This window comes from Pseudorca crassidens, chromosome 1 (genome assembly GCF_039906515.1).
Source record: "Pseudorca crassidens isolate mPseCra1 chromosome 1, mPseCra1.hap1, whole genome shotgun sequence".
NCBI lineage: Eukaryota > Metazoa > Chordata > Mammalia > Artiodactyla > Delphinidae > Pseudorca > Pseudorca crassidens.
Genome location: NC_090296.1, coordinates 67,303,450 through 67,329,795, shown reverse-complemented (window position 1 = coordinate 67,329,795; position 26,346 = coordinate 67,303,450). Strand labels below are relative to the sequence as shown.

General features: G+C 38.8%; 2 protein-coding genes across 2 annotated transcripts in view; one reads left to right on the top strand and one right to left on the bottom strand.

The window, feature by feature from the left end:
* NUBPL (NUBP iron-sulfur cluster assembly factor, mitochondrial) overlaps window positions 1-26,346 on the top strand; it is a 333,446-nt gene that overhangs the window by 24,569 nt on the left and 282,531 nt on the right. The window lies entirely within an intron of this gene.
* Window positions 2,000-3,022, bottom strand: GPR33 (G protein-coupled receptor 33). Its single transcript, XM_067745339.1, has one exon. It carries the CDS (start codon window positions 3,020-3,022, stop codon window positions 2,000-2,002), a length of 1,023 nt encoding a protein of 340 aa, XP_067601440.1.

The following is a 26,346-nucleotide window of genomic DNA, read 5'->3' as shown; positions in this document are numbered from 1 at the left end:
AAGAATCATTATGTTCCAACCAATAACTTGCTTTCTTAAGTCCTGCGTCATAAACTCCAGTGGGCTTGTCAGGCCCTGGGAGAGTGTGTGGAGGGAAGGAGCAGCAGCCCCTTCTTGCTGAAGGGCCACTCAGAGCCACAGCCTGGTCTTCCATCCTACTTCTCCGTCTCTGGGACACTATTCAAGGCTCCAAAACTTGAAATAGGGGCCAACAATGAAACTGTTCACCTACCCAAAATTTTTTGTCCCTTATATTCAAAGTGAGAGAGGCCAAGCCTCTAGTTGCCCCAGAAAGCAGTGATGCCAAGTCAATTAGCAGAATTTCTAGGGCATAGAACTACTATTACTTTCCCACTATGAAAAGTTAGTAATGAAAATTAATTTCCCTTCCTCTCTGTAACCCTTTGTAATTAATATCATCCTTTTGGGGGATTTCTGAGGAGGATGTACACCTGTGGCTTGGAATTGTCTGTGCAAAGCTAGCTGAAATATTTAGGGACTGAGTTTGCATTGTGGCCTAAATATCTGCCTTCTGTATTAGTTGAACTAGATAGAACTATCTATTGATTGATATGTACTGACCGACAGATAGAACTAACTAAATATATAAAAGGTAATAGGTCACTGATACTATGTGGTCCTATATAACTTAGGTGCTGTAATATTTTTCAAAAACTTGATGCAAAACTTGAAAACCAGGGAAACAAAGTTAATTTTGTTATTGCTGTTTTAGAATTAAATGTACTGTGACATTACCCAGGCAGGCTCACAAACATTTATAATTGTGTTAGTCCCATATTTCTGTGACAGCTTAATCCATAAATATTAAAAAGACACTTAAAGTATCTTTATACTTAAAACATTAAAATATAAATTCTTTATTCTTTAACATGGAGACGACAAGATGAGTGCCTTCTCATCTCCACGTTAAATTTTGTTCATACCAATTAAATAATTTAGGTGCTATCTGAATAAAGACCTTGGTCTAAATGTCTATTTGGTAGAAAATTCCGTGACAGAAAATTCAGATTGATGGGTTCTATTGGTATTCAGAAAATGATATTCCTATAGCCTCAAAAATCAAAGGTTAAGAATCACATTTGCATCAGTACACACCAACTAGGATGGCTATAATTGAAAAAAAGGAAAATAATAGGTGTTGGTGAGGGTATGGAGAAACTAGAACTTTTGTACATTGCTGATGAGAATGCAACATGGTACAGCTGTTGTGGAAAAAAGTGGCAATTCCTCAAAAACTTAAACATAGAATTGCCACATGACCCAGCAATTCAAAGTAATTGAAAATAAAGACTCAAACAGACACTTGTACACCAGTGTTCATGGTAGCATTATTCACAATAGCCAAAAGGTGGAAACAGCTCAGATGTCTCTCAACAGAAGAATGGATAAACAAAATGTGGTATATACATATAACAGAATATTATTTAGCCATAAAAACAATGAAGTTCTGATACATGTTACAACATGGATGAACCTTGAAAACATTATGCTACGTTAAATAAGCCAGACACAAAAGGAGAAATATTGTATGATTCCACTTACGTGGAATATCTTGAATAGCAAATTCATAGAGATAGAAAGCAGATTGGAGGATATGAGGAGCTAGGGGAAGGGGTGGGGGGTAGGGGCGTGAAAGAGGAGTTATTGCTTAATGCGTAGAGTTTCTCTTTTGGGTGATAAAAATTTTGGAAATGGATAGTGGTGATGGTTGCAAAATATTGTGAATTTAGGTCATGCCACTAAAATGTACAATGAAAAATGGTGTTATATATATTTTACCACAACGAAAGTAAAAAAAAAAAAATCACATTTGCAACATCACCCATCACATTTTACAGCCCTTATAATATTCATAGATCTAACTATAATACAGCCCAGGTGTCTCTCTAATATAGGGACTATATTATACAAGAGTTGAGGGTCTGTCTCTGGTGATATCATTGACTAAGAATCCATTCTTTTCTCTGGGATCCAGAATTTAAATATCGGCTTCTGAATTTAGGTTTTGCGTCCTTTCTCCCGAAGAATCTTCACTGAATGTTGACTCAAAAAGAGCAAGAACAGACTTCTTGAAAACCTTTCTGAAGTTCTCCCCAGTAAATAGGTAGAGTGTGGGAGAAAAGACAGTATTGAAAGAAGTAGTTATCACTGTGAGTATCAGAGTCAACTGGAAAAGTAGTGATCTGTCCTTAGTGAGAATTAAACCTTGGTATACATGGTAGGGCATCCAACACACAAAGAAAGAGATAACGGCAGTCATCATGACTTTGAAGGGCTTGTTGGATTTGAAGAGGCTCCTCTCTTTCATCTTTTTGGCTACTCTTTCATAACAAAAGGTGATGATGAGGAAAGGCAGAAGGAAGCCCAGCAAGAAGCGGCTGCTGAAACAGGCTACATGAATCCATTTTCTTAACGTTTGCATCTTTTTGCCTTCCCAGTTAGTAGACACAGCATAGTTATTCTGGCAGGTCACTCTTCCTTTATGGTCATGATGTACCTCCCTGAAAACCACATAGGGCATGCTGAGGGCAGTGGCAAATATCCAGACTCCCAAGATGATGCTGGAAACCCAGCGTGGGGTTCGGTGCAGCTGTGACCACACCGGGTGAAGAGCGAGAAGATAACGATCAATGCTGATGGCTGAGAGGAAGAAAACAGAGGCAAACATCCCTGCAGACAAAATGCTATTGAAGACCTTGCATGTGGCCATTCCAAAGCTCCAGTGATTTTCCTGAAGGTAGGAGATGGCCAGAAATGGCAAAAATAATGTTGAAATAAAATAAGAGAGAATGAGATGAAAATATAAGAGAGTATTAACAGTCTTTTTCATTTTGAATTTTAGCACCCATAGGTAGAAACCGTTGGTGATAGTGCCAATTATAAATGATGTGAACAAAAGAAGTGCAACAATCACTTTTGAGGCAGATGTTGGAATGTGAATGCTGTTTCTTATTGAAGTAGAGACATTGAGCAGGTAATCATTGGAGTTGATCAGATCCATAATTGTAATGAGAAACTGAAAATAACAACAAAAAAGAAGCAAAAGAAATGGTTAAATATAGAAATTAATATAGTAATTTTTGCATATTCATAGTCAAAATGACAATATTTTTAAAATAACAAACAATATTTTTACAATAATGCAAATCAGATATTTTTCTTTTATTTTGTGTGAGGAATTAAGATCAGATTAATTTGGGCATCAAAAATAAAAATACTACAGATGCAATGAAATTAATGTGAAATAGAAATAAGTTTGGAATATTCTCACTTCGTTAAGTAATTAATTTAGGCAGCTAAAAATATCCTATTTAGGGAATTCTCTGGCAATCCAGTGGTTAGGACTACACTCTTCCACTGCATGGGGCACGAGTTTTATCCCAGGTCGGGTAATTAAGATCCCTTGTGGGACTTCCCTGGTGGTGCAGTGGTTGAGAGTCCACCTGCCGATGCAGGGGACACGGGTAAAAAAGATCCCATGTGCCACCTTGGCTCAGCCAAAAAAACCCCCAAAAACTTCTATTTAGACATTAACCAGAAGTCTGACCCTTCTTGATGGCACAGATTCTTGAATAAGTCAGTGAAGAATCAGTTTTACTTGACTAAGACTTGGTCAAGGCAATGTTAATAGCGAAATTGAATAACAAAAATGACAACAATGGCTGTAAGTTAGTAATCATAGGGAGCTATAATTAGATTTCTCCCATGAGCTAATTATATATAGTAAATGCTATTACCTAGTATCCTAACACTCGGCACATAACAGTAAGAACTGATATTCATATAGGAGCCCTTCGGCACCGTAATATTGTGAAGTACCTTCAAAATCATCAATGAAAGAGGAAAGTGTATGGTAGAATATAGCAGTAGTTCTTTCTTACTTGGGGAGGGGAAAGACAGAGAGGAGTCAAGGAACTGATATTTATCCAGTACTTGTTGTATGCAGAAAACTTCATATAAAAATAATTTCTTTTTTTCCATACAAAGGCAAATGTTTAAACAGAGGAGAAAGTGAGGCTTACAGGGGTTAAATTTCATATTCAACATCTCCCACCATACCTCCACTGTGGCAGGTGGGGAAACCAATAAATGTTTTATGTTACTTCTTTGAAAACTGGTAATTCATGTGTAGTGTATTTTGATAACGCTCCATGAAATGGAGTATTTGATCATCCAAAATATCCCATTTCTTGAATAACTGCTCCTATAGTATTGAAAATATAAATGTGAGAATATTTTGGAAAATAGCTATTATAACAGAGTCACATCAACAAACTGTTTTCTGATAAATTGGATAAAGCAATGGAAATCACTAATGATTTTTTTCACTAATCAAAAACATCCTAAGAATATACAGAGAGAAGAAATAAAATAATTGCTATTGAAACCATAACAACCTTAATTCTGCTGGCTAAGGGAGTTACAAAAATTTCCCCCGAAGTAGAAAAATGGTTCTCTTCAGGAAGATATCTTGGTAGTCTGTTTGGGAATAAAAAGTGAAGTTTGGGGACATGGAATGGATAGGCAATGATGAGTGAAAGAGTGGGAGCCCAAGGAAGAGGCTGGGTGAAGGTCCTGGGACCATGAGAAGAGGGGGAGGAGGGAGGATGGTCTTCAGAGAGGGGCCCCAGGAAAACACAGCAGGAGGCAAGGAGGCTTGCAGAGGAGGAAGGGTCAATGAGATATTGAGAAGCAGAGATGACACGGGATTTAAAATAAGGAATGTCTAATATTTAATTTGAATCCATTTGTTATGGTTTGACATAGTGTAATGTCTCCCTTAACCTCATTAATCACAACTTCTTGTGTTGGTGGTTGCTCTGGGGAATGGAAAGAAAAGAGCTTGTGTTCCCAATTTGGGAAGGAGTAGGATGGAGAGAAGAGGCCAGTAGCGGGAGGTGAGATGTTAATGAGATGATATGGTGGAAACTGTATAGACATTGGGGCTTGAGTAGACAAGGAGAAACAAAATCGCACGGAGGATTTCTGATACTGTGTGTGTATGGCCTGTGTGTGTCTATTTGTGTGTGTATATGTGTGTGCGTGTGTGTGTGTGTCTGTAGTCTGTCCATATATCTGTGGTGCATTTGTGTGTATGTAGGTGCATACATGGTGTGTGTCTCTGTGGCGTGTGTGTATCTCTAGTGTGTGTATAAATTCATGGGGTGTGTGTGGAGCTGTGTGTGTGTGGAGCTGTGATCTGTGCAAGTGTGGTGTATTTGTGTGTGGTCTCTGTGGTATCTGCGGTCTGTGTGTATCTATCTGTGCAGTGTGTATACGTGTAGTGTTTTTATGTCTGGGTGTGTGTGTGTATGTGTGTGGTCTCTCTGTGTATGTGCATACGAGAAACTGAATTATAGGGAAGATTTTATTAAAAATTGTGTGGCTGAGCTCTGTATAGAAGGGCATCTGAAAGTAATGCAGGACTTGAGCAAAAGCAACACTAGTAGTCGTTCTGAAGAGCATATAAAGTTTCCTAAGAACTTTGATTTATTGCACATGACCAGGAGATTTCTTCATCCTTAAACATCTTTTAAAACAGTTCTGAAGTACTTGCTTATAAATTAGTGGGGCAGAACTGGGGCTCTGGCATCCCACAGAAGTGGGTTTCGATCCTACCTCTACCACTTAAACAGCTCTGTGATTTTGGACTCTTAACCCTGAGCCCCTTTCACCTTGTAAACCCCGGTGACTTTTTATGAGGACTAAGTGAGATAATGTATATGAACCACTTAGCTCCCTTCATGGTACATATTAGGCATTCAGGAACTTTTTACCCCTTAGTTTGCTCAACTTGTTTTGGTTTTATTTGGCCGCATTGGGTGGCATGCGGGATCTTAGTTTGCCCGACCAGGGATCGAACCCTCGAAGCCACACCCCCTGCGGTGAAATCGTGGATTCTTAACCATTGGACCACCAGGGAAGTCCCCTCGATTTGTTATATTAAGGCTAGCAAGAGCCTCATTTTGCCCTTTTAATGTCATATTTCTTTCCTTCCCAAAGCCCCCTACTAAATTCTAGAGTACCACTAGGGATTTCTGAAAAAATCTAAATGTTCATCTATAGGGGCAGAGGCTGTCAGATTTAGAGTTATTTTGAAACCTTGCTATAGTGACAGCTTTGGCACAAGTGGCTTTCAGGAAGACCCCGCCTGGGCTTGGGGACATCGAGCTACTATGCGGGAGGGAACCACAACAACCTCGGGAAACTGATCTGGAGAAAGCCTAGAGACTCTATGCAGATGATAGCTGTAGGATAAAGCTGCTTGCTCAGGAATCTTACCTTGGAGTTATATCTTCATGCCAGATGGTCTTGGGAAGGCCAGAGGGACTCTATATCAGCAATCTCCTCTCCAGGGACAGAGGCAAAAGTCAGTGACACTTTGCCTTCATCTCATCTGCCTTTCTTCTTGCTGATGCTACTCCCCAGCCTCGAGCCTACTATTTAAATATTCAGTGACTTCTTGTTGTTTCCCTGTTCCTTTTTCTGCGGAATGTGTGCTATAGAGGCGTAGGTAGAGAGATGAGTACTTCTTCAAATCATTTCTCCATTTCAAGGAAAGATTAAAAAAATTCCATAAACAAAGTTATTCTATTTAAGTTATTCTGTTTAAGTGCTGTTACTCCATAACAAAGCTTGTTTCCAGTGTTAAAACACTGATTAAAAATTACCTTCTCATATTTGGTCATCCCACCAGGCACTCACTCTGCCTCGATTCTAGCATGTTTGTTAGCATATGGATGCATGGTGTTGGGTACATAGGGAAGTAGTAAATATCAAGCATGGAAAAAATAAAATTTGGAAATGAGCTACCTAATCCTGCTGGAGAGAAAATGATCAGAAAGGAAAACTCAAATATCGAGTTTCACAGTGAAATGGAATGTATTATAACAGGCCCAAAACTAATCTTATTTAGTTTGGGAAGATGAGGACTGACGGGCAGAATGATCTGCATTTGTGCAGTTGTTGAGAATGGCTGGAAAGAGCACAGAATTGGTTACCATATCCTAGAAGACAATCGCATTATAAGAAAATCCTACAACACAGGTAATACATTTATGAATTGACTGAACCCTACATTTTCTATTTTCCTCTCTCTAATCCACCTCTGAAATTTTTAGGATCAGCCTCTGTGCTGACCTCCGTGTCCTGATTTCTTTCCTGCTTGCTTTCCTCTTCATCTCTGCACCACCAGTGGAGAAAATACATCAAAACTGCTGTGTGGCTCAGCAGTGAAGCTCAGGAATCTGTTATTTAGGTTAGACTTAGAATTTTAAAGCTTTCATTGCTACTGTAGCTTTTAAAAAATAGGCTTAAATTTTAGTTCTTAATTCATTTGGGGCTATGACCTTCAACCTAAGAACTGATCTTCTTTGCTTCAAGTTAAGGATAAGTTTTCAAACTTGCTACTGCCTTTTAAAAGCAATTTCTTGCCAGGTTTTCATACCCTTTGAGCTAATTCACAGACTTGGAACAACCTGAGATATTATTTGATCCAAACCCACTAATTTTGAAGATGAGCAAAGTGACACTTAGAGAGGTTAAGTGATTCACAGTAGGTTTTCACCAAGAAAAGAACCAAGGGCTCCTTCAGCCGCCCTGTACTATTTCATTGGTGCAAAAAGGGATTTGGATCAGGTTCTTCTTCCTCCCTCCTCCCCCTTATATTTCCAAACTCTACAACTAGTAAATTTTGTAAATAACAAATATATTTTGGACTAGTGTTTAATTCCCTACCCCCACCCTCCACCAAAATATGCACAAGGGCTAGTACCACAATTAGATAGCCTAAAATTTTGTTCTTCCATTACTCCCCTCAGAAATACTCTCACTAGTGAGTATTTTTATCTAATAGGTAATTAAACCAATGGTATTAACTCTGTTGAGAAAGACGTAGACTGTTTGAGGAAGGAGCTTCTCTTCTGTGGCTTTGGTGATATGACTCCATTCATTGTACTTTTCATATTTCAAGATAAGTGCAGTGGTTTCAAGAGAAGAATTCATGGAAATGGAAACTGTTTTATGTGGTTTGGATGTGATCACAGTATGAAACAGATAGAAATGCAGAAGCAGATAGAGTTGCAAAATCAAATGCTTGAAAGTCTAGGAACTCACAGATACATATAATTTTAGAGCTAGAGGGGACCGAGGAGTTAACTTCATCTAATTCCTGGTGCTATAGGTGAAGAGACTAAGACCCATCGAGATATCTGAGAACTTGTCCTAGATTCCATTATTAGTTAATAAAAGATTTGGGGCAGAAATAATGTACACTAAAAATACTAATGAACTGCTTATAGGCACTATATTGATTGCACAAACAGTATAGGATAGAAAACAAAACTATAGATATAAATTCTACCTCTTTTACTTACCATATATATAACATCTCTAAGTCTCAGTTTCCTCATTTGTGAATGTAAAAAAACGAAAGAAAACACCACTCCTGAGTATTCTTTTGAGGATTAATAATTATTACTAAATATTATTAAGAATTATTAATAATAATTATTTGATACTATAAGTAAGGACTTAGTGCCTGGCACATGGTAGGTATTAAATACATGATAGTTAGTATTAATATGTAAGCTGTATCAGAGAACACTAGCAAGCCCGGTGGGCTGGAGCAAATCTCCAGGCAGTGCAATTCAAGAAACATTTATTGAGTATTTATTTATTAAAAATTTTTTTATATCTTTATTGGAGTATAATTGCTTTACAATGTTGCATTAGTTTCTGTTGTACAACAAAGTGAATGAGCTATAAGTATACATATATCCCCATATTCCCTCCCTCTTGAGCCTCCCTCCCATCCTCCCTATCCCACCCGTCTAGGTCATCACAAAGCATTGAGCTGATCTCCCTATACTACACAGCACCTTCCCACTAGCCATCCATTTTACATTTGGTAGTGTATATACGTCAATGCTACTCTCTCACTTCATCCCAGCTTCCCTGTCCCCCACGTGTCCTCAAGTCTGTTCTCTATATGTGCATATATTCCTTCCCGGCCACTAGGTTCATCAGTACTGTTTTTTAAGATTCCATATATGTGCGTTAGCATATGGTATTTACTTTTCTCTTTCTGACTTACTTCACTCTGTATGACAGTCTTTAGGTCCATCCACCTCACTACAAATACCTCAATTTCATTTCATTTTATGGCTGAGTAATACTCCATTGTATATATGTGCCACATCTTCTTTATGGACATTTAGGTTGCTTCCATGTCCTGGCAACTGTAAATAGTGCTGCAATGAACATTGGTTTATGACTCTTTCTGAATTGTGTTTTTCGCAGGGTATATGCCCAGTAGTGGGATGGCTGGGTCATATGGTAGTTCTGTTTTTAGTTTTTTAAGGCACATCCATACTGTTCTCCATAGTAGCTGTATCAATTTACATTCCCACCAACAGTGCAAGAGGGTTCCCTTTTCTCCACACCCTCTCCAGCATTGACTGTTTGTAGATTTTTTGATGGTGGCCATTCTGACTGGCGTGAGGTGATACCTCATTGTGGTTTTGATTTGTATTTCTCTAATGGTTAGTGATGTTGAGCATCTTTTCATGTGTTTGTTGGATATCTGTATATCTTCTTTAGAGAAATGTCTATTTAGGTCTTCTGCCCATTTTTGGATTGGGTTGTTTGGGTTTTTTTGATATTGAGCTGCATGAGCTGCTTGTATATTTTGGAGATTAATCCTTTGTCAGTTGCTTCGTTTGCAAATATTTTCTTCCATTCTGAGTGTTGTCTTTTCGTCTCGTTTATGGTTTCCTTTGCTATGCAAAAGCTTTTAAGTTTCATTAGCTCCCATTTGTTTATTTTTATTTCCATTTCTCTTGGAGGTGGGTCAAAAAGAATCTTGCTGTGATTTATGTCAAAGAGTGTTCTGCCTATGTTTTCCTCTAAGAATTTTATACTGTCTGGCCTTACATTTAGGTCTTTAATCCATTTTGAGTTTATTTTTGTGTATGGTGTTAGGGAGTGTTCTAATTTCATTCTTTTACATGTAGCTGTCCAGTTTTCCCAGCAACACTTATTGAAGAGGCTGTCTTTTCTCCATTGTATATTCTTGACTCCTTTGTCAAAGATAAGGTGACCATATGTGTGTGGGTTTATCTCTGGGCTTTCTATCCTGTTCCATTGATCTATATTTCTGTTTTTGTGCCAGTACCGTACTGTCTTGATTACTGTAGCTTTGTAGTATATTCTGAAGTCAGGGAGCCTGATTCCTCCAGTTCCGTTTTTCTTTCTCAAGATTGCTTTGGCTATTTGGGGTCTTTTGTGTTTCCATACAAATTGTGAAATTTTGTGTTATAATTCTGTGAAAAATGACATTGGTAGTTTGATAGGGGTTGCATTGAATCTGTAGATTGCTTTAGGTAGTATAGTCATTTTCACAATGGATTCTTCCAGTCCAAGAACATGGTATATCTTTCCATGTTTGTATCATCTTTGATTTTTTTCATCAGTGTCTTATAGTTTTCTGCATACAGGTCTTTTGTCTCCTAGGTATTTTATTCTTTTTGTTGCAATGGTAAATGGGAATGTTTCCTTAATTTCTTTTTCAGAGTTTTCATCGTTAGTGTACAGGAATGCAAGAGATTTCTGTGCATCAATTTTGCATCCTGCTACTTTACCAAATTAATTGATTAGCTCTAGTAGTTTTCTGGTGGCATCTTTAGGATTCTCTATGTATAGTATCATGTCATCTGCAAACAGTGACAGTTTTACTTCTTCTTTTCCAATTTGGATTCCTTTTATTTCTTTTTCTTCTTTGATTTCCGTGGCTAAAACTTCCTAAATTATCTGGAATAATAGTGGTGAGAGTGGGCACCCTTGTCTTGTTTCTGATCTTAGAGGAAATGCTTTCAGTTTTTCACCATTAAGAATGATGTTAGGGGCTTCCCTGGTGGTGCAGTGGTTGAGAGTCAGCCTGCCAATGCAGGGGACACAGGTTCGTGCCCTGGTCTGGGAAGATCCCACATGTGGTGGAGTGGCTGGGCCCGTGACCCATGGCCGTTGAGTCTGCGCGTCCGGAGCCTGTGCTCCTCAACGGGCAAGGCCACAGCAGTGAGAGGCCCACGTACCAAAAAAAAGAAAAAAAAAAAAAAAGAAATATCAGCTAGCACCTAAAGTACTATGCAGAGTATTAAAACATGGAAATGTGATGAGTAACTAAGTGTCTAGTCAAGTGGGGCTGTTGGGAAAGACCTTTCCATAGGTGACATTTAGTGGGATTGGAATGACCTAAAGGAGACAACTGTGCAGTGATTAAGAGAAGAGCATTATGCTGTACCTAACTCATTTCTTGTTCCATGTCTGTTTCCTCCTATTGACCCTTTTCTACTTTCTACGTGCTCTTGCTCTTCAAATTGGGTCTCCCCATTTATTAGAATCTTTGGCTCATGACCTTCCAACTTCATGCCACGATTTATGGCTTGGATTCTCCTCCTTGGCTGGGTCCTTGTTGTGATAGCATTCCTGGAAACAGGAATCCATCTTTATTCAGGAGACTCTCTCCTGGGTTCTGTCTGCTCACGGCCTTATTGGATAAGATCCACCACATCAGGCTCCAGATCCTCCCCATGTTTGAGAATTGCAGGTAGGATGTATCTGGAGGAGAGGCAGAAAGTGAGGCTGGGAAGTTGGTCTACGTTTTGATTATGAAAGGACTTGGAGTCAGGCTCAGCCTTGGGGGAGAAAGGTTTGGGCTTTGGAGCACAGGTGGAGAGATGGGCTTTTGACAGGATGATAGAGTCAAGGGCTTGGATAGATTTGTTTCTCTGCAAACTCAGACTCAACGTAGTCTGCTGAAAGTGAACAGAGGAAGGGTGATGGAAAATAATGAAAATTTAGAATTTCCTATGGAAGTTATAAGAGTCACACAAAAAATTATTGAGCTATGTTAAGGGTCTATTTGAGATTAGGGATCATTTATTTGTGGGTTCCCCCTGGGAACGGGGAAAAATACCTCACTGTGCAAAAGTAAAATTATGAGCTACTTACTCTTACATTTACTTCCAGCCTGGGTGTAGAAGAAGCAGATTGTCAAAATATTCTTGGCTGATGGTTTCCATGCTAATACTACCAGGAGAGGAGGCCAGCAGGGTTGAGAATGCTGATAAGAAAGTAGCAGAAGTGATATTTCTAGGGGTTTAAGTAGAATAGGAAAACCACCATGAGTTTGACAGAGGGAGAGAGAGGGTGGAGTTGAGGGACTGGAGGTCTGGTGTAGGCATAGTAGTGTTTATATGAGTATAGAAGACTGTGGTTGAAGTGGGATATTGGAATTTTTAATGTTCAAGGTGTGGCAGTTCTGTTTGATGGTAAAATCTCTAGAGTGTGGCAGAGGAACACAGGTAGTAAAGCAGTCGTTGGAATCAACATCCAGAAACTTCAAATTAAGGTATTGGATGGTCTTTATCCTAAGAGCATTGGAAATCACTGAAAGGTTTTAGGTAAGAAGTGATATGGTTATGGTGGTAGTTTAAAAAGATAGCCTGGGGCTTCCCAGGTGGCGCAGTGGTTAAGAATCCACCTGCCAATTCAGGGGACACGGGTTCGAGCCCTGGTCTGGGAAGATCCCACATGCCATGGAGCAGCTAAGCCCATGAGCCACAACTACTGAGCCTGCATGCCACAACTACTGAGCCTGCATGCCACAACTGCTGAAGCCTGTGCCTAGAGCCCATGCTCCACAACAATGAGAAGCCCGGGCACCACAATGAAGAGTAGCCCCCATTCACCCCAACTAGAGAAAGCCTGCATGCAGCAACGAAGATCCAATGCAGCCAAAAAAAAAAAAAAAAAAAAAGATAGCCTGGCTTTTGAGGTGGAGAATGGGTTGCTGAAATGTGAGAGTGACAGTGGGAAGACCAATTATCTCAGTTTGGGTTCAGCCAGAAGTAGACTTAGAGCAAGTAGTTTTTTTTCTGAAATGATCTCAGGAAGCCCTGGTAAGGGGTGGGGAAGGGAGATAGAGATGGGCAGAAGCAAATGAAGGGTGAAGTATTAAACAAGATACAGCTGTGGGTAATTAACGCTTAATTCCACTGAGGAATTCTGGGAAACGGTGTAGAACACATACCCCTGGGTTACCTCACCCAAGGGACAAGGAGCTTACCTCACCCAAGGGACAAGGAGCTTGGGTATTTATACACGAATTCCTGTCAATTTTTGGTTTATGGATGCTCCCAGAGGGTGTTAATTTCTTGGTACTTCCTTTTTCACACATAAGAGCAGCATGGGACCCTTTGGCCAGAGAAAGTTTTGAGGTTAAAAGAAAGTAGATCCTGGAAGAGGAAGTTTGGCTAGCAAGAACTGACACGGTAATAACACGTAGTTGTGGGTTGGCATCAAAGAGGATCTGCTAAATCTGTTCAAAAGACTATTATGTTAGTCCAGGCAAGAGACAAAGGCAGCTTGGACCAAGTAGTGGTGATGAAGATGGGGGAAAGTGAAAGGATTTAGTAGGTGCATATATACTTATGTGCACATGAGTTTCATGCTTTCCATTTTGTTAACCATATTTGTAAAGATTTTACGTTTCTGATCCCCTTTTAAGGTAAACTGTAAGCTAAAGATATCCCAAGAAGACAGGAATGATGTCTGACACTCTTACTCCCGATTCAGGTTACTAACTACTGAAAGGCGAAAAATCTAAGGCAGTGCTGTCCAATAGAAATATTATGCAAGTCACATTAAAAATTTTCCAGAGCCACATTTAAAAAGTAAAAAGCAATAGGTAGAATTCGTTTTAATGATGTATTTCATTTAACTCAATATGTTCAAATATTATAGTTTCAACATGTAATCAGTACAAAATTATTGATGAAGTAATTACATCCTTTTTTGGGGTACTAAGTCTTTAAAATCTGATGTGTATTTTACACTTAAAGCACATTTTAATTTGAACTATCCACACTTCAAACAAGTGCTCGATAGCTGCCATATTGGACAGCGCAGATCTAGGACTTAGTTTATTTAAGAAATGTGTTCTTTTACAATGTGTTATAAATAATAATATTATAAATAAATAGTAGAAGGAAAATATTTTGCATTTAAGTATTGAATGTTAAAACTAAAATGGACTAGGCAATATTAATATGGTTTCTGACCCTCCTCCACTCTTATTATTTTGAGATTTCCAAGTTAAGTGAGAGATATAATTTTTAAACTTAGTATAGATTTCTACTAATGAGAACTAGACAACTAGAATGACAACTTTCTTAACTTTTTTGATCTTAAAATAGCTAGTAAGGGTGGCTTCCTGAAGATAAATATTTCTTACTGTTTGCTATTTGGACAGGAAATCCTCTTTAAGTTTTTGATATCAAAATCAGTCTTTTTATGGCTCAGTTTACTTTCATGTCTCTTAGGCAGTATCCTAGTGCCCTCTCTTCCTTTCCTTATTTCAAAAACACAATTATCAGAAGGTAATATAAGACTGGAATTCAGAGTTCCTTGTCTTATGAATCATGTTTCTTTTCTTTCTCCATCATCATGATGGAAATGAGACATTTTTATTGCTCAGTAAGTGAAATAAGGACAATATAAAATGGTTGTTGACTGAGATTATGAGCTAATAATATCAAAGGTCCAGAGATACTTAGAGGAATGTAATTAAATATTTTAATATACTTATAAAACTGCATCTTTTAAGATATTCTTATGAAAGCCATAGTCAAATGTGGCTTACTTATGTTTTTCTCTGAATTTGTGCATACAGACAGTATAAAAACTAAGGCAACTCAGGCCTACGGAGTCATCATTAGCTATAGCCAATTTGGAGGTAAAGAGTTTACTACTGCCTACCAGAACCTTATTTTCATGAGGCCTTTAGGAAGTGTAGGGTAGATTTCTTTACTAATAAATAAAGCATTCCTCTGAGGAGCCTGGGACACTGCTTAAAGGGTAATCCCAAAAAATAATCTAACAAAAGAGTAGAAAAAGCTTTGGAGCTTTGGCTTCAGACGTACTTGAATTCAAATCTTATACTTTTTTTTTTTATAAGATACAGCCTCAGTCCTATCACTTAGATTCTCTAAGTTTCAGATGTCCCCCCTATTTATCTTCCTTTTTTTTTTTTGGCTGCATCAGGCCTTAGTTGCAGTAAGCAGGATCTTTGTTGCGGCATGCAGGATCTTTCGTGGCAGCAAGTGGGCTCTTCGTTTGGCGCGTGGGCTTCTCTACTTGCCCTGCATGGGGCTCCAGAGCATGCGGGCTAAGTAGTTGCAGCACGCAGGCTTAGTTGCCCTGCGGCATGTGAGATCTTAGTTCCCCAGCCAGGGATCGAACCCCTGTCCCCAGCATTGGAAGGTGGATTCTTAACCACTGGACCACCGGGGAAGTCCCTCAGATAACCCCTATTCATTTTAAAGAATTTTTTAAAAAGTTTATAGCTCACTAGTTTTTTAAAAAAATTTTGTTTATTTAATTTTTTGGCTGCATTGGGTCTTCGTTGCTGTGTACGGGCTTTTCTCTAGTTGCAGCGAGCAGGGGCTACTCGCATTGTGGTGCACGGCCTTCTCATTCTGGTGGCTTCTCTCGTTGTGGAGCATGGGCTCTGAGTACGCGGGCTTTAGTAGTTGCAGCATGTGGGCTCTGTAGTTGTGGCTCGTGGGCTTAGTTGCTCCGCAGCATGTGGGATCTTCCCAGATCAGGGATCGAACCCATGTCCCCTGCATTGGCAGGCAGATTCTTAACCACTGCACCACCCTGGAAGTCCTAGTTTTTGCTTTTGATGGTGGTATATACATCTAAATATGTATTACATTTCTATAATAAAGGGACGCACTATACATCCTGTTTGGTAACTTTTTCCATTTAATAATATGTTATAAATGTCTTTCATCTCAACAAGCTAATATGTTAATAAAGTTATATCTACATAATCATTTTAATAGCTATATAATTGTCCCTTGCAGGCTATTTTGAGGATTATAGTATGAGATAAAATATGTGACCATAACAAGCATTTAGCAATTTAAAAACAACTAGACTATAAATGGAACTGAATTTCAGATTTCATACAAACAGCCTGCAGGCTGGCATTTTCCCACCTATCTTTGCTAGCCAGCCACCATCATGCAGGCAGTCTCCGGCTGCCTTCAAGCAAGACCTCCACATGTAATTGCCTCATACATCAGGACCAGGAACCCTGTGTCTCAGACATCCCTGGAGGCACCAGAACGAAGGTGGCACAAGAACCTGCATAGAAGTTGTAGGTCACAATGACTTTGATGGAAGATCACAGAATATTGAGGCTCTAGAGAGAGAAAATGTATATTATACTGGTTCAGGACCCAGAAGGACAGGAGACTCCCAGAGGAAAGAAACACTTAAAGGATAGCTTCTCAGATCAGAAAGTTCACTTTCATTTCTATGAAGTTCTTCATTTCTAGCACCCTAGCAGTGTTTGTTCTCTTCCTTATGGAACAAAATTCAGCTAGTGACCTCCCACTTCAGCGAGATTATCAGAACATGAGGAATACTCCAGATTCCTATTTGAAAATATGTGTTCCTCCTACTACATTTCTAGGTTTAAAATACTCCCTTTAACATTCCAAGAATTATTTTTGTAAACAATCTTGGCTGCAGTTCAAAATACTGTATGTAGCATTTGGTAGGCTAGTTCATAGTCCCTCTCTGAATACCAGTTGACAGAAACACTATCAGATGGTCTGGGATAGAGACAGATCCTAGGTCATATCCTAAGTCACTTGGAGCAGGGTCTAAGAGAGGAACTTTGAGGTCTGTTGTTGGCTATTCCTCCTTCAGACTACACTTCTTGAGAAGGACACTCTGAGCTGTGGGTGCTGGTGTAGAGCCCGCTGGGAGGAGGGCTGCATATTTGGCATCTTATGGTGCTGTCCCAATGGCTTATCCAACTAAGTCAATTGAGGTCTCAATTCTTCAACAGAGGAAGCTGTAAATATTGAAAGAGAGCATTGGTCATATGGTCAACTATACTGCTATGTATCAAGTAGTATGGAGGCACTGTAGATAGAGAAGTAAACAAGACAAGAGTGGTTCAGCTATTGGGGAGCTTCTGAATTAGTGGGGAACACAGGACATATGAGGCAAATAGTGACAACTGTGTTTAGTGATGTAAAGGGAAAATTGACCTAGACCGGGAGTCAGGGAGATTTCCTTGAGGGAGTGACATTTGAGCTGATACTTGAAGTTAGGTGGGTAACGAGAGTGGGGAACTGACGTTTCCAGCAAAGGAAACAACTTGTGAGAAGGCCCCAGGTATGACTGAGGAATTCAGTAAGGCTAGAGGGCAGAGAGCTTGGGAGAAGGATGGGGCAGGAGATGTGCATAGGACCAGATCATGTAGGGCTTTACAGGCCGTGTTAATTGTACTGCATTTTATTTGAAGGATGATGGGAAGGGGGAAGATACCACATGTATTAATTTGCTAGGGCTTCCATAACAAAATACCACAGACTGGGTGTCTTAAACAACAGAAATTAATAGGCTCACAGTTCTAGAGGCTGGAAGTCCAAGATGAAGATGCTGGTAGGGTTGGTTTCCTCTGAGGCCTCTTTCTTTAGCTTATGGGTGGCTCCACTCTTGCCATCTCCTCAAATGGTCAATTCTTTGTGTGTATGCCCCTAGTGTTTCTTTGTGTGCCCAAATTTTCTCTTTTTATGAGGACACCAGTCAGTTTAGATTAGGGCCTGCCATAATGGTCTCCTTTTAACTTGATTGCCTCTTTTTTTGGCATTTAGGAATTTCTTTTAAAAATCAAGATATAATCGACATATAACATTATATTAGTTTCAGGTGTAAACACAATGATTCAATATTTTTATATATTGCAAAATGATCACCACAAGTCTAGTTAATATCCTTTAATTACCTCTTTAAAGTCCCTGTCTCAAATGCAGTCACATCCTAAGGTACTGGGGGGTTAGGATTCCAACATATGAATTTGGGGTACACAATTCAGCTCATAATACCATTTATGTGCCTGTTGTGTAGAGAATGGATTGGAGAGGGGCAATAGTGGAGACTCTACTGTGAAAAATGATACTGACCTGTCAGGATGTGTGTTGTGAAGATAGAACAAAGGCAGTGGGTTTGAGAAGCATTTTGATGGAGGATTGATAGAATCTGAGGGTAAGGGAAAGGGAGGAGTCAAAGATGACTCCTGAATTTCTGGTTCTCCATCTGGCTGGGTGGTGATGCAGTTTATTTAGTAAAAGAAGAATGGAAAAAGAGAATGATGGTTTGTGGGGAAGATGATGGTTTCTGTTCTGCTCATGTGGAATTTGAGGTGCCTGTTACACATCAAGTGCATATGATGAGCAGATTGCATGCTGGAGAGGAAATCACCCTCCATAATAGACAGAGCTGATTGCCATATAGATCAACCTCTGTAAGAGACAAAGTTGCTGTTAAAACTACACAACTCGGGCTTCCCTGGTGGCACAGTGGTTGAGAATCTGCCTGCTAATGCAGGGGACACGGGTTCGAGCCCTGGTCTGGGAGGATCCCACATGCCGCGGAGCAACTAGACCCGTGAGCCACAACTACTGAGCCTGCGCGTCTGGAGCCTGTGCTCCGCAACAAGAGAGGCCGCGATAGTGAGAAGTCTGCGCACAGTGATGACGAGTGGCCCCCGCTTGCCACAACTAGAGAAAGCCCTCGCACAGAAACGAAGACCCAACACAGCAAAAATAAATAAATAAATTAATAAACTCCTACCCCCAACATCTTCTTTAAAAAACAAAACAAAACAAAACAAAAAACCCAAAAAACTGCACAACTCAAATGGGATTCGAACCCAGCCAAAATTCAGATTGGGCCTTGAACCCACAGGCTGGGACTCAAACCTGCTGTCTTTCAATTGAGATCACACACCTGATCTCAGGACTTAATGAAGCTTAGGTTCTCTATGTTTCAGTGCAGAAGGAATTCAGCAGGAGGCAAAGTGATAGGAAAGAAGTAGCTTTATTGAGATACACATTCCACAGACAGAATGCGGTCAGTCTCAAAAGGCAAGAGCTGACCCCAAATATGGGGTGGTTAGTTTTTATGGGCTGTGTAATTTCATAGGCTGAGTGGGAGGATTATTCCAACTATTTTGGGGAAGGGGTGGGGATTACCAGGAATTGGGCCACTGCCCACTTTTTGACCATTTATGGTCGGCCTTGGAATTGTCATGGCGCCTGTGGGTGTGTATTTAGCATATGCTAATGTATTACAATGAGCACATAATAAGGCTCGATGTCTACTGGAAGTCGAACCTTCAGCCACCTTGGGCCTAGTCAGTTCTAACCAGTTTATATCATATTCACAACAGCTATGTTATTCTTTAAGGGTTGTATCTTGCTTCCTTTCCTCCTGTTTCACTGTCACCTGGTCCTTGTATTTTACTTTTTTAGGGAAAAAAAATTGTAGCCCTTTTCAAAAATGTGTTTTTGGCATCCTTAGAAATTCTTTCTCAAAATTTGCTAGGCTAGGGTTCAGTAGCTTTTTATAGTTAACATTACAGAATATTTCTTTAACAATTTTCCATAGTCAGCTTGACTCGTGACTTAATAAGCCTAAAGGAATTGCCTAATGTTATTAACCTCTTTTTGAGGATAAAACAACTCTTTTCATTTGCTTCCTTCATGCCAAAGCTTGGTAAAGGATGAAGCCTTGCACTAAAAGTGAAGTGTGTAAAACTCTGAGGAGATGGTAGAACAGAAGGCCTTTTCGTGGCAGCACAAAGTCCCAGGCAGTTCAGTCATGTGTGGATTGGTGGTCCCTCAGTGGCAGCAAGGGTGTTAATGGTAGCTGGGGAGCATAAAGGCAGTGTCAGGAGGCACAGTGTGCTGTGGCACCAGGGTCACGGTCAGCGGTGTCCTTAGAATGAAGGCTGAGCCCTGGGGCAGCTGGAGACAGGCTGGAGCTAGGTCAGAGGTCGGGAAAGCGCTGGGTCACTCCTGGTAAAAGAGGTTCTTGTTGAGTGCCTGCCCCACGTTACCTAAAGGGCCATGGAGGAGATGCCAGCTTACTAAAAGGATCTTTGGTCCTTGAGTTATCTTAGAAGAGATAACTTTAGCCTAAAGCAAATAAATCTGCATGACTCACCATATCCTTCTTAGTAAAATGACTGCTACAATTTGCTTTATGTTTTTAATAAATTAAATAATTAATATTTTTAATAAAGTAGAGATCATTAGACTGACCAAATGCTCCAATTTTCCTGGAACAATTACAGTTTATACCTGTTGTTCCCCATTATTAATAGTGTCTTCTCCAGTCTCAAAAGTGTCCTGATTTGGATGACAAGTTATCTGGTAACTCTATTTTTAATAAAATGATCTTTTCTTAAACACGAGTACTATTTTGTGAATCTTGGCAGAGCAGGCCAATTTCTATATCATAATATTTGACAGTATTCCTTTTAAGATGATTCACTGTGTACTACTTTTAATAAATACATTTTAAAAAATTAAAAGTTTTTCCATTAAGAAGTACTTGACCATAGTTTCACCTCTGAAATTAGAATTTATTACACACACATACATTCCTTCTTTATCTCATTCACATTTGACCATCTTATTATTTCACAAAAGTATCATGGAATTGTTTTTTTAAATAAATTTATTTATTTCATTTATTTTATTTTTGGCTGTGTTGGGTCTTTGTTGCTGCATGTGGGCTTTCTCTAGTCTTGGTGAGCAGGGGCTACTCTTCGTTGCAGTGCGCGCACTTCTCATTGTGGTGGCTTCTCTTGTTGTGGAGCACGGGCTCTAGGCACGCGGACTTCAGTAGTTGTAGCATGCGGGCTCAGTGGTTGTGGCTCGCGGGCTCTAGAGCACAGGCTCAGTAGTTGTGGCACACGGGCTCAGTTGCTCCTCAGCATGTGGGATCTTCCTGGACTAGGGCTCAAACACGTGTTCCCTGCATTGGCAGGCAGATTCTTAACCACAGTGCCACCAGGGAAGCCCAATATCATGGAATTTTAAAATTTATTTCTAATTAAACAAGTTTTTCATAATGTTTTATAAGTAAGAAATTAGAGGTTGAAAGAGGAAATATTACATATGTCAAGGAGCCAATGGAAATTAAGTGGGGGTGGAGGAAGAAGGTTTATCCTGTTAAGGAAACATTAAAAAAATTAAAATTATCTAGTAATTTACTTATTACTCAAATATATCAGATAATTTGGTATGCAAACCGAATTATTTCTGGACCTAATTTCTGGAATAGGAAATTAATTATACAGAATGTCTAAAAATTATTAGTATAAAATAGAAATAGAAGTTATTCAGAAAATAAGTATAAAGAATATTTATGTGTGGTGTCTAAGGAAGCTGTATCCCAAATAAACCTCTTCTCAGATTATGAAACGTAGTTTTGAATACATTTCACATTTACTTACACCAAAATTGAATGTTCACCCCTACCTTTTGCCCACGTTTAAGATCACCCGTCTGGTTTTCCATTTCAATGAATGTTATTGACCACTAGAGGGAGAAACAAGAAAGCCTTTGAAAATTTTGACAAATCAGAGAGATTAGTTAAATACCAGTAGTAAAATGTACCAATTGTAGTGAAATCCGAATTCAAGGAAGGCACTCACAGATACAGTTGTTGCTGGAGATCTGTCGATTCTATGGGATCCTGCAGAAATAATGTAACAGAAAGATGATGTGACTTCTCTCGCACATTCCATGGTTGACCAGCTAGATTATAGTTTTGTTCAACTTATGCCTTTACCCAAAGAGCAAGTGCAATAACTAAACGTATTTAATAAGGATGAATAATGAAAGGATTAACTGCTTCAGACTTCAAACGTGGGAAAAGTGGCAGTAAAGGAAAAATACTACTATAATCAAAACAATTCTCCAATACTTTGCATTAAGTGAATTTGACAATTAATACTTAAAATTATATTTAAATATATAGAACATAGTTGTTATAAAGTGACTGAAGTTTCTAACCAGTTAAAGGTGTGTTTTTCCTAGACTACTCAATACATGGATTTATCAAGAGACAATTTCTTGAACTCTATTACTTTGTTGGAAAATTGTCTTTGAATTATTTGTTAACCAAGAAATTCCTGACCCTTTTAGTTGTAAGGAAAATTATAAAATGCATTAGTTCAACAAATAAATGTTGAACAACTATTCAGTGTTAGATATTCAGGAGATTCAAGACTGAATTGGACATGAATTCTTTTCTCAAGAAATTTATCGTCTAAAAAAACCTATTCATAAAAATCTGTAAAACAAGGTAGATGTGGAACATGCCATTAGAGAAGCAGAGTCAGGGCACTATGGGTGCTGAGAAGGAAAAGTTACTTCTAGTTTGATGTGTGTGTGGGGAGTGGTCGGGGTAGAGGGTGTGAAGGCAGGAGGAATCAGAGAAGGCTTCATGAAAGATGTGACATTTGAGCAGGGCCTAAAGATACTCAGGATTTAGAAATGTGGCAATGACAGGAGAAGCATTTAGGTGGAGGGAGCAGAATGAGCAAAGGCATGGAGGTAAAGTCCTGCTGGGCAAATGAAAAATGTATAAACACACAAACAGAAAACAGAAAAGCATAGGTGATCTAAAAACACATAAATTAGTCTAACGTGTGAAATATATTTGGATTAGCCTATAACTGTTTGTGATGGTTAATTTTATGTCAACTTGACTGAGCCATGGGGTGCCCAGATATTTGGTCAAACATGATTCTGGGTGTTTCTGTGAGGTGTTGGATGAGATTTAACTGATTTAACAGTTAGAACAGTAGACTGAATAAAGAAGATTGCTCTCCATAATGTGTGTGGGCCTCATCCAATCAGTTGAAGGCCTGACTATCACATAAGGCTGACTCTCCCCTGGCAAGAGAGGATTCTCTTGCCTAATGGCCTTCAGACTTGAATGGGGACATCAGCTCTGCAGATTTTGGACTTGCCAGCCTCCATTCTTGCATGAGGCAATTTCTTATGTCTCTTTCTTTCTCTATAAATATATCCTATTGATTCTGTTTCTCTGGAGAACTTGGATTAATACACTGTTAATACTGTTTAAAAATAAGCATCTAATAATCTGCCAGCAATATCTATTTGGTACCATTTTGATCTCAGTGTTATGCTGAACAATGGGGAACACTAGAATAGTGTCAACTGACAGAGAATGTATCTAATATATCTGAAAGCTACTTCAAAGAATAGATAGATATGCTGATAAAACTGATTTAAAAATAAATGTTCTAATTATTAATTTATTATTAAAGTAAAGGAAAAAATTAAAATTGTAACTCAGAGGAAAGAAGAAAAATAAATTATAACCCTAATAGTTTAATATAACCACTGTTAACATTTTGGTATATTTTCTTTCAGTAATTTTTCCCTTTTCAATTAAAAAAAAAATTTATTTATTTATTTTGGCTGTGTTGGGTCTTTGTTGCTGTGTGCAGGCTTTCTCTAGTTGCACTGAGAGGGGGCTACTCTTCATTGCAGTGCGCAGGCTTCTTATTGTGGTGGCTTCTCTTGTTGCGGAGCTCGGGCTCTAGAGCTCAGGCTCAGTAGTTGTGGTGCACAGGCTTAGTTGCTCCACGGCGTGGGATCTTCCCGGACCAGGGCTCGAACCCATGTCCCCTGCACTGGCAGCGGATTCTTAACCATTGCAGCACCATGGAAGTCCCTCCTTTGCAATTTTTAATGTACATAAAACTTTAGTGTACATAAAATCATGTAGTCAATTTTTTTACTTATTATATCCTAAACATTTCCCCATATTGTTTCAGTCTTAAGAACTAAAACTTTTGTTGCCTGTACAATATACAATCTGAAAACTTAATATAATTTTCATGATTATTTCCTTATTTTTGGATATTATAGTTGTTATACAGATTTTTTCTCTATTTTTAAGATCATCAATATAAATATCTTTATAATTATAGCTTTTCATATTCTGAATTATTTCAGAATAAATTCCCAGAAGCAGTACATTAGATCACAGGTATGAATACTTTTATAGTTAGTCTAAATTGCTTTCCAGGGACTTCCCTGGTGGTCCAGTGGTAAAGAATTCTTATTACAATGCAGAGGATGCGGGTTCAATCCCTGGTCAGGGAACTAAGATCCCACATGCTGCACCGCAACTACTGAGCTCACGCACCTCAACTAGACAGCCTGTGTGCCACAAACTACAGAGCCCATGCACCCCGGAGCCTGTGCACCTCAACTAGAGAAGAGAAAACCCACACGCCACAGCTAGAGAGAAGGCTGTGTGCTGCAATGAAAAATCCCGCATGCCTCAACGAAGATCCAGTGTGCCACAACTAAGACCTGACGCAGCCAAATAAAATAAATAAATAATAAACAATAAACTTCTTAATAAAAAAGATTGCTTTCCACAAATGCTGTACCAACTTATAAGGCCACCAAAATAAAACCTACTCAATATTCATTCTCATCTTTGTTAATAAAAGACTTTCTTTGATAGAGCTGTGAGTTGTTATAAAAACCTCACTTCCTCAGACTCTCTTGCAGCTGGGTATGTCTTTAGGACTGTGTTCTGGTTTATGAAGGTAGCTGGGTTGAGCTTTTAGAAACAATTTTGTTTCACTAATTAAAAGGAACCAGCTGGCACACACCTTTCCCTTTTCCCCTTCCTTTCTCCTTGACTATAAGTAGGGCAGCCTTCTTGCAACTTTGAGGATGAAGGCTACAAGTTAAGATGGTAGAACAGGAAGCTAGAAGCAGCTGGTGATTTTCTTGAACATCTGTACCAGCTCTGGACTCTTTCCTCTGGAATTCTTGTTACAAGAATAAATTAATCCATATTTAGTTAAGAAACTGTAGTCATATTTCTGTTGCATGAGACCAAAAGAAAATCTAATAGTAATGCATAGCAATTACATGTGCATAATTATTTCTCCTAATAGTGGATATTGTCACTAAAATTGGAGAGGCACTATATTGGTGATCTTAATTGCAAATCAAAATGCCTAACCTAAACTAGTTTAAACAAAAAAAGGGAATTTACTTGTTCATGTACTGGAGAAAATGTAGGCGTTGAACTAACTTTGGGCTTTACTAAGTGGCATCAATGATACCATTAGGCCAGATCTCTTTTTCCCTTCTCCTTTTCTCTCTCTCTTACACTATCTCCCCTTTGTTTTCCTCTACTTGTTGGCCCCTTCTCTCCTACAGAAAATGGACTTCTTCCACGCAACTGGAGAAGCTGGCCAATAAGGAACTCCAGGCTTGTGTTGGTCCAAAGTCAGTGAAAAGTGTGGAATGAGAGAACTTCCCACTTTTGTTCAAATATCAGTCCTGGGGAAGGACTCTGATTCATCAGACCTGTGTCATGTGCTCATCCAAGGGGGAGGCAGACAGGACAATTGTGTTTGTCAATCCCTCCAAGATCACTGGAATAAGGAAGGGGAAATTACTCAAAGAAAAAGTTGAGTGTTGACACCATAACATGGTAGAAAGTCTAAAACAACCTGTCATCAGCAACCATCTTTTACTAATAAAATGATCTTTATTATTATTTTAGTTTGCTTTTCTTTGAAGTTGAATATTTTGTCTGTGTATAAATTTTATTTCCTTTTTTCAAAATTCCCTCTTTTAAAGATGTTGACATTTCATTGACAACCAACCAGAATAAGTTTATACTTGACAAATCAGTTGAATATTCTCTTTATTTTGAACATAATGCCGATTTTGTGCTTGTAATCTAATATTCTGTATCTGGATATGCCATCCTCAAAGAAGAGGAAATACATATTCTTTATAATGTTTATGTAGACATATTCTAAAGGTCCTAAATCTAGTGAGAATAGTGGCAATTGGGCTAGACATAAATTTAATCAATAGGTGTACATGAGTCATGTAGTATATTTAGTATGGAGAGGTTAAACATATAGTAGATTCCCTTTCTGGGAGCTTACTGAATTGATTTTAATATATTACTTTGTGAGAATGCTTCTTTAGCTATTACATTGGCATATTGACATTATGGGTTGTTTCCCCAAACTCTGAATTATTCAAAATGAGATTTAAAAGCCCATTCAGGATTTAGGCTTTAGATTAAGGCGTAAAAAAGTAAAGCAAAAAAAAAGTGGCCTAGAGGATCTTCTGGTAAACTATAAATATTTTATTACTTTTTTATTTACTAAATATTTATTCATTTGGTGTTTATGGCAATTGTTTCATATATTTCTATGGTCCACATGAGATCTTATGATTTTGGAGAGCAGGGTCAGTGGCTGCAGATTCTCCAGTTCTTTACTTCCAGGCTTTGATGTAAGGGTAGCCCTAGTGTATCCCATGAGGCAAAGGAGTAAGAAACTAAGTCATCACAGCTTAGCCCACA

Bases quoted from the DNA above. Each gene is read 5' to 3' on its own strand.
- GPR33 (XM_067745339.1), bottom strand. From the start codon at position 3,022: ATGGATCTGATCAACTCCAATGATTACCTGCTCAATGTCTCTACTTCA.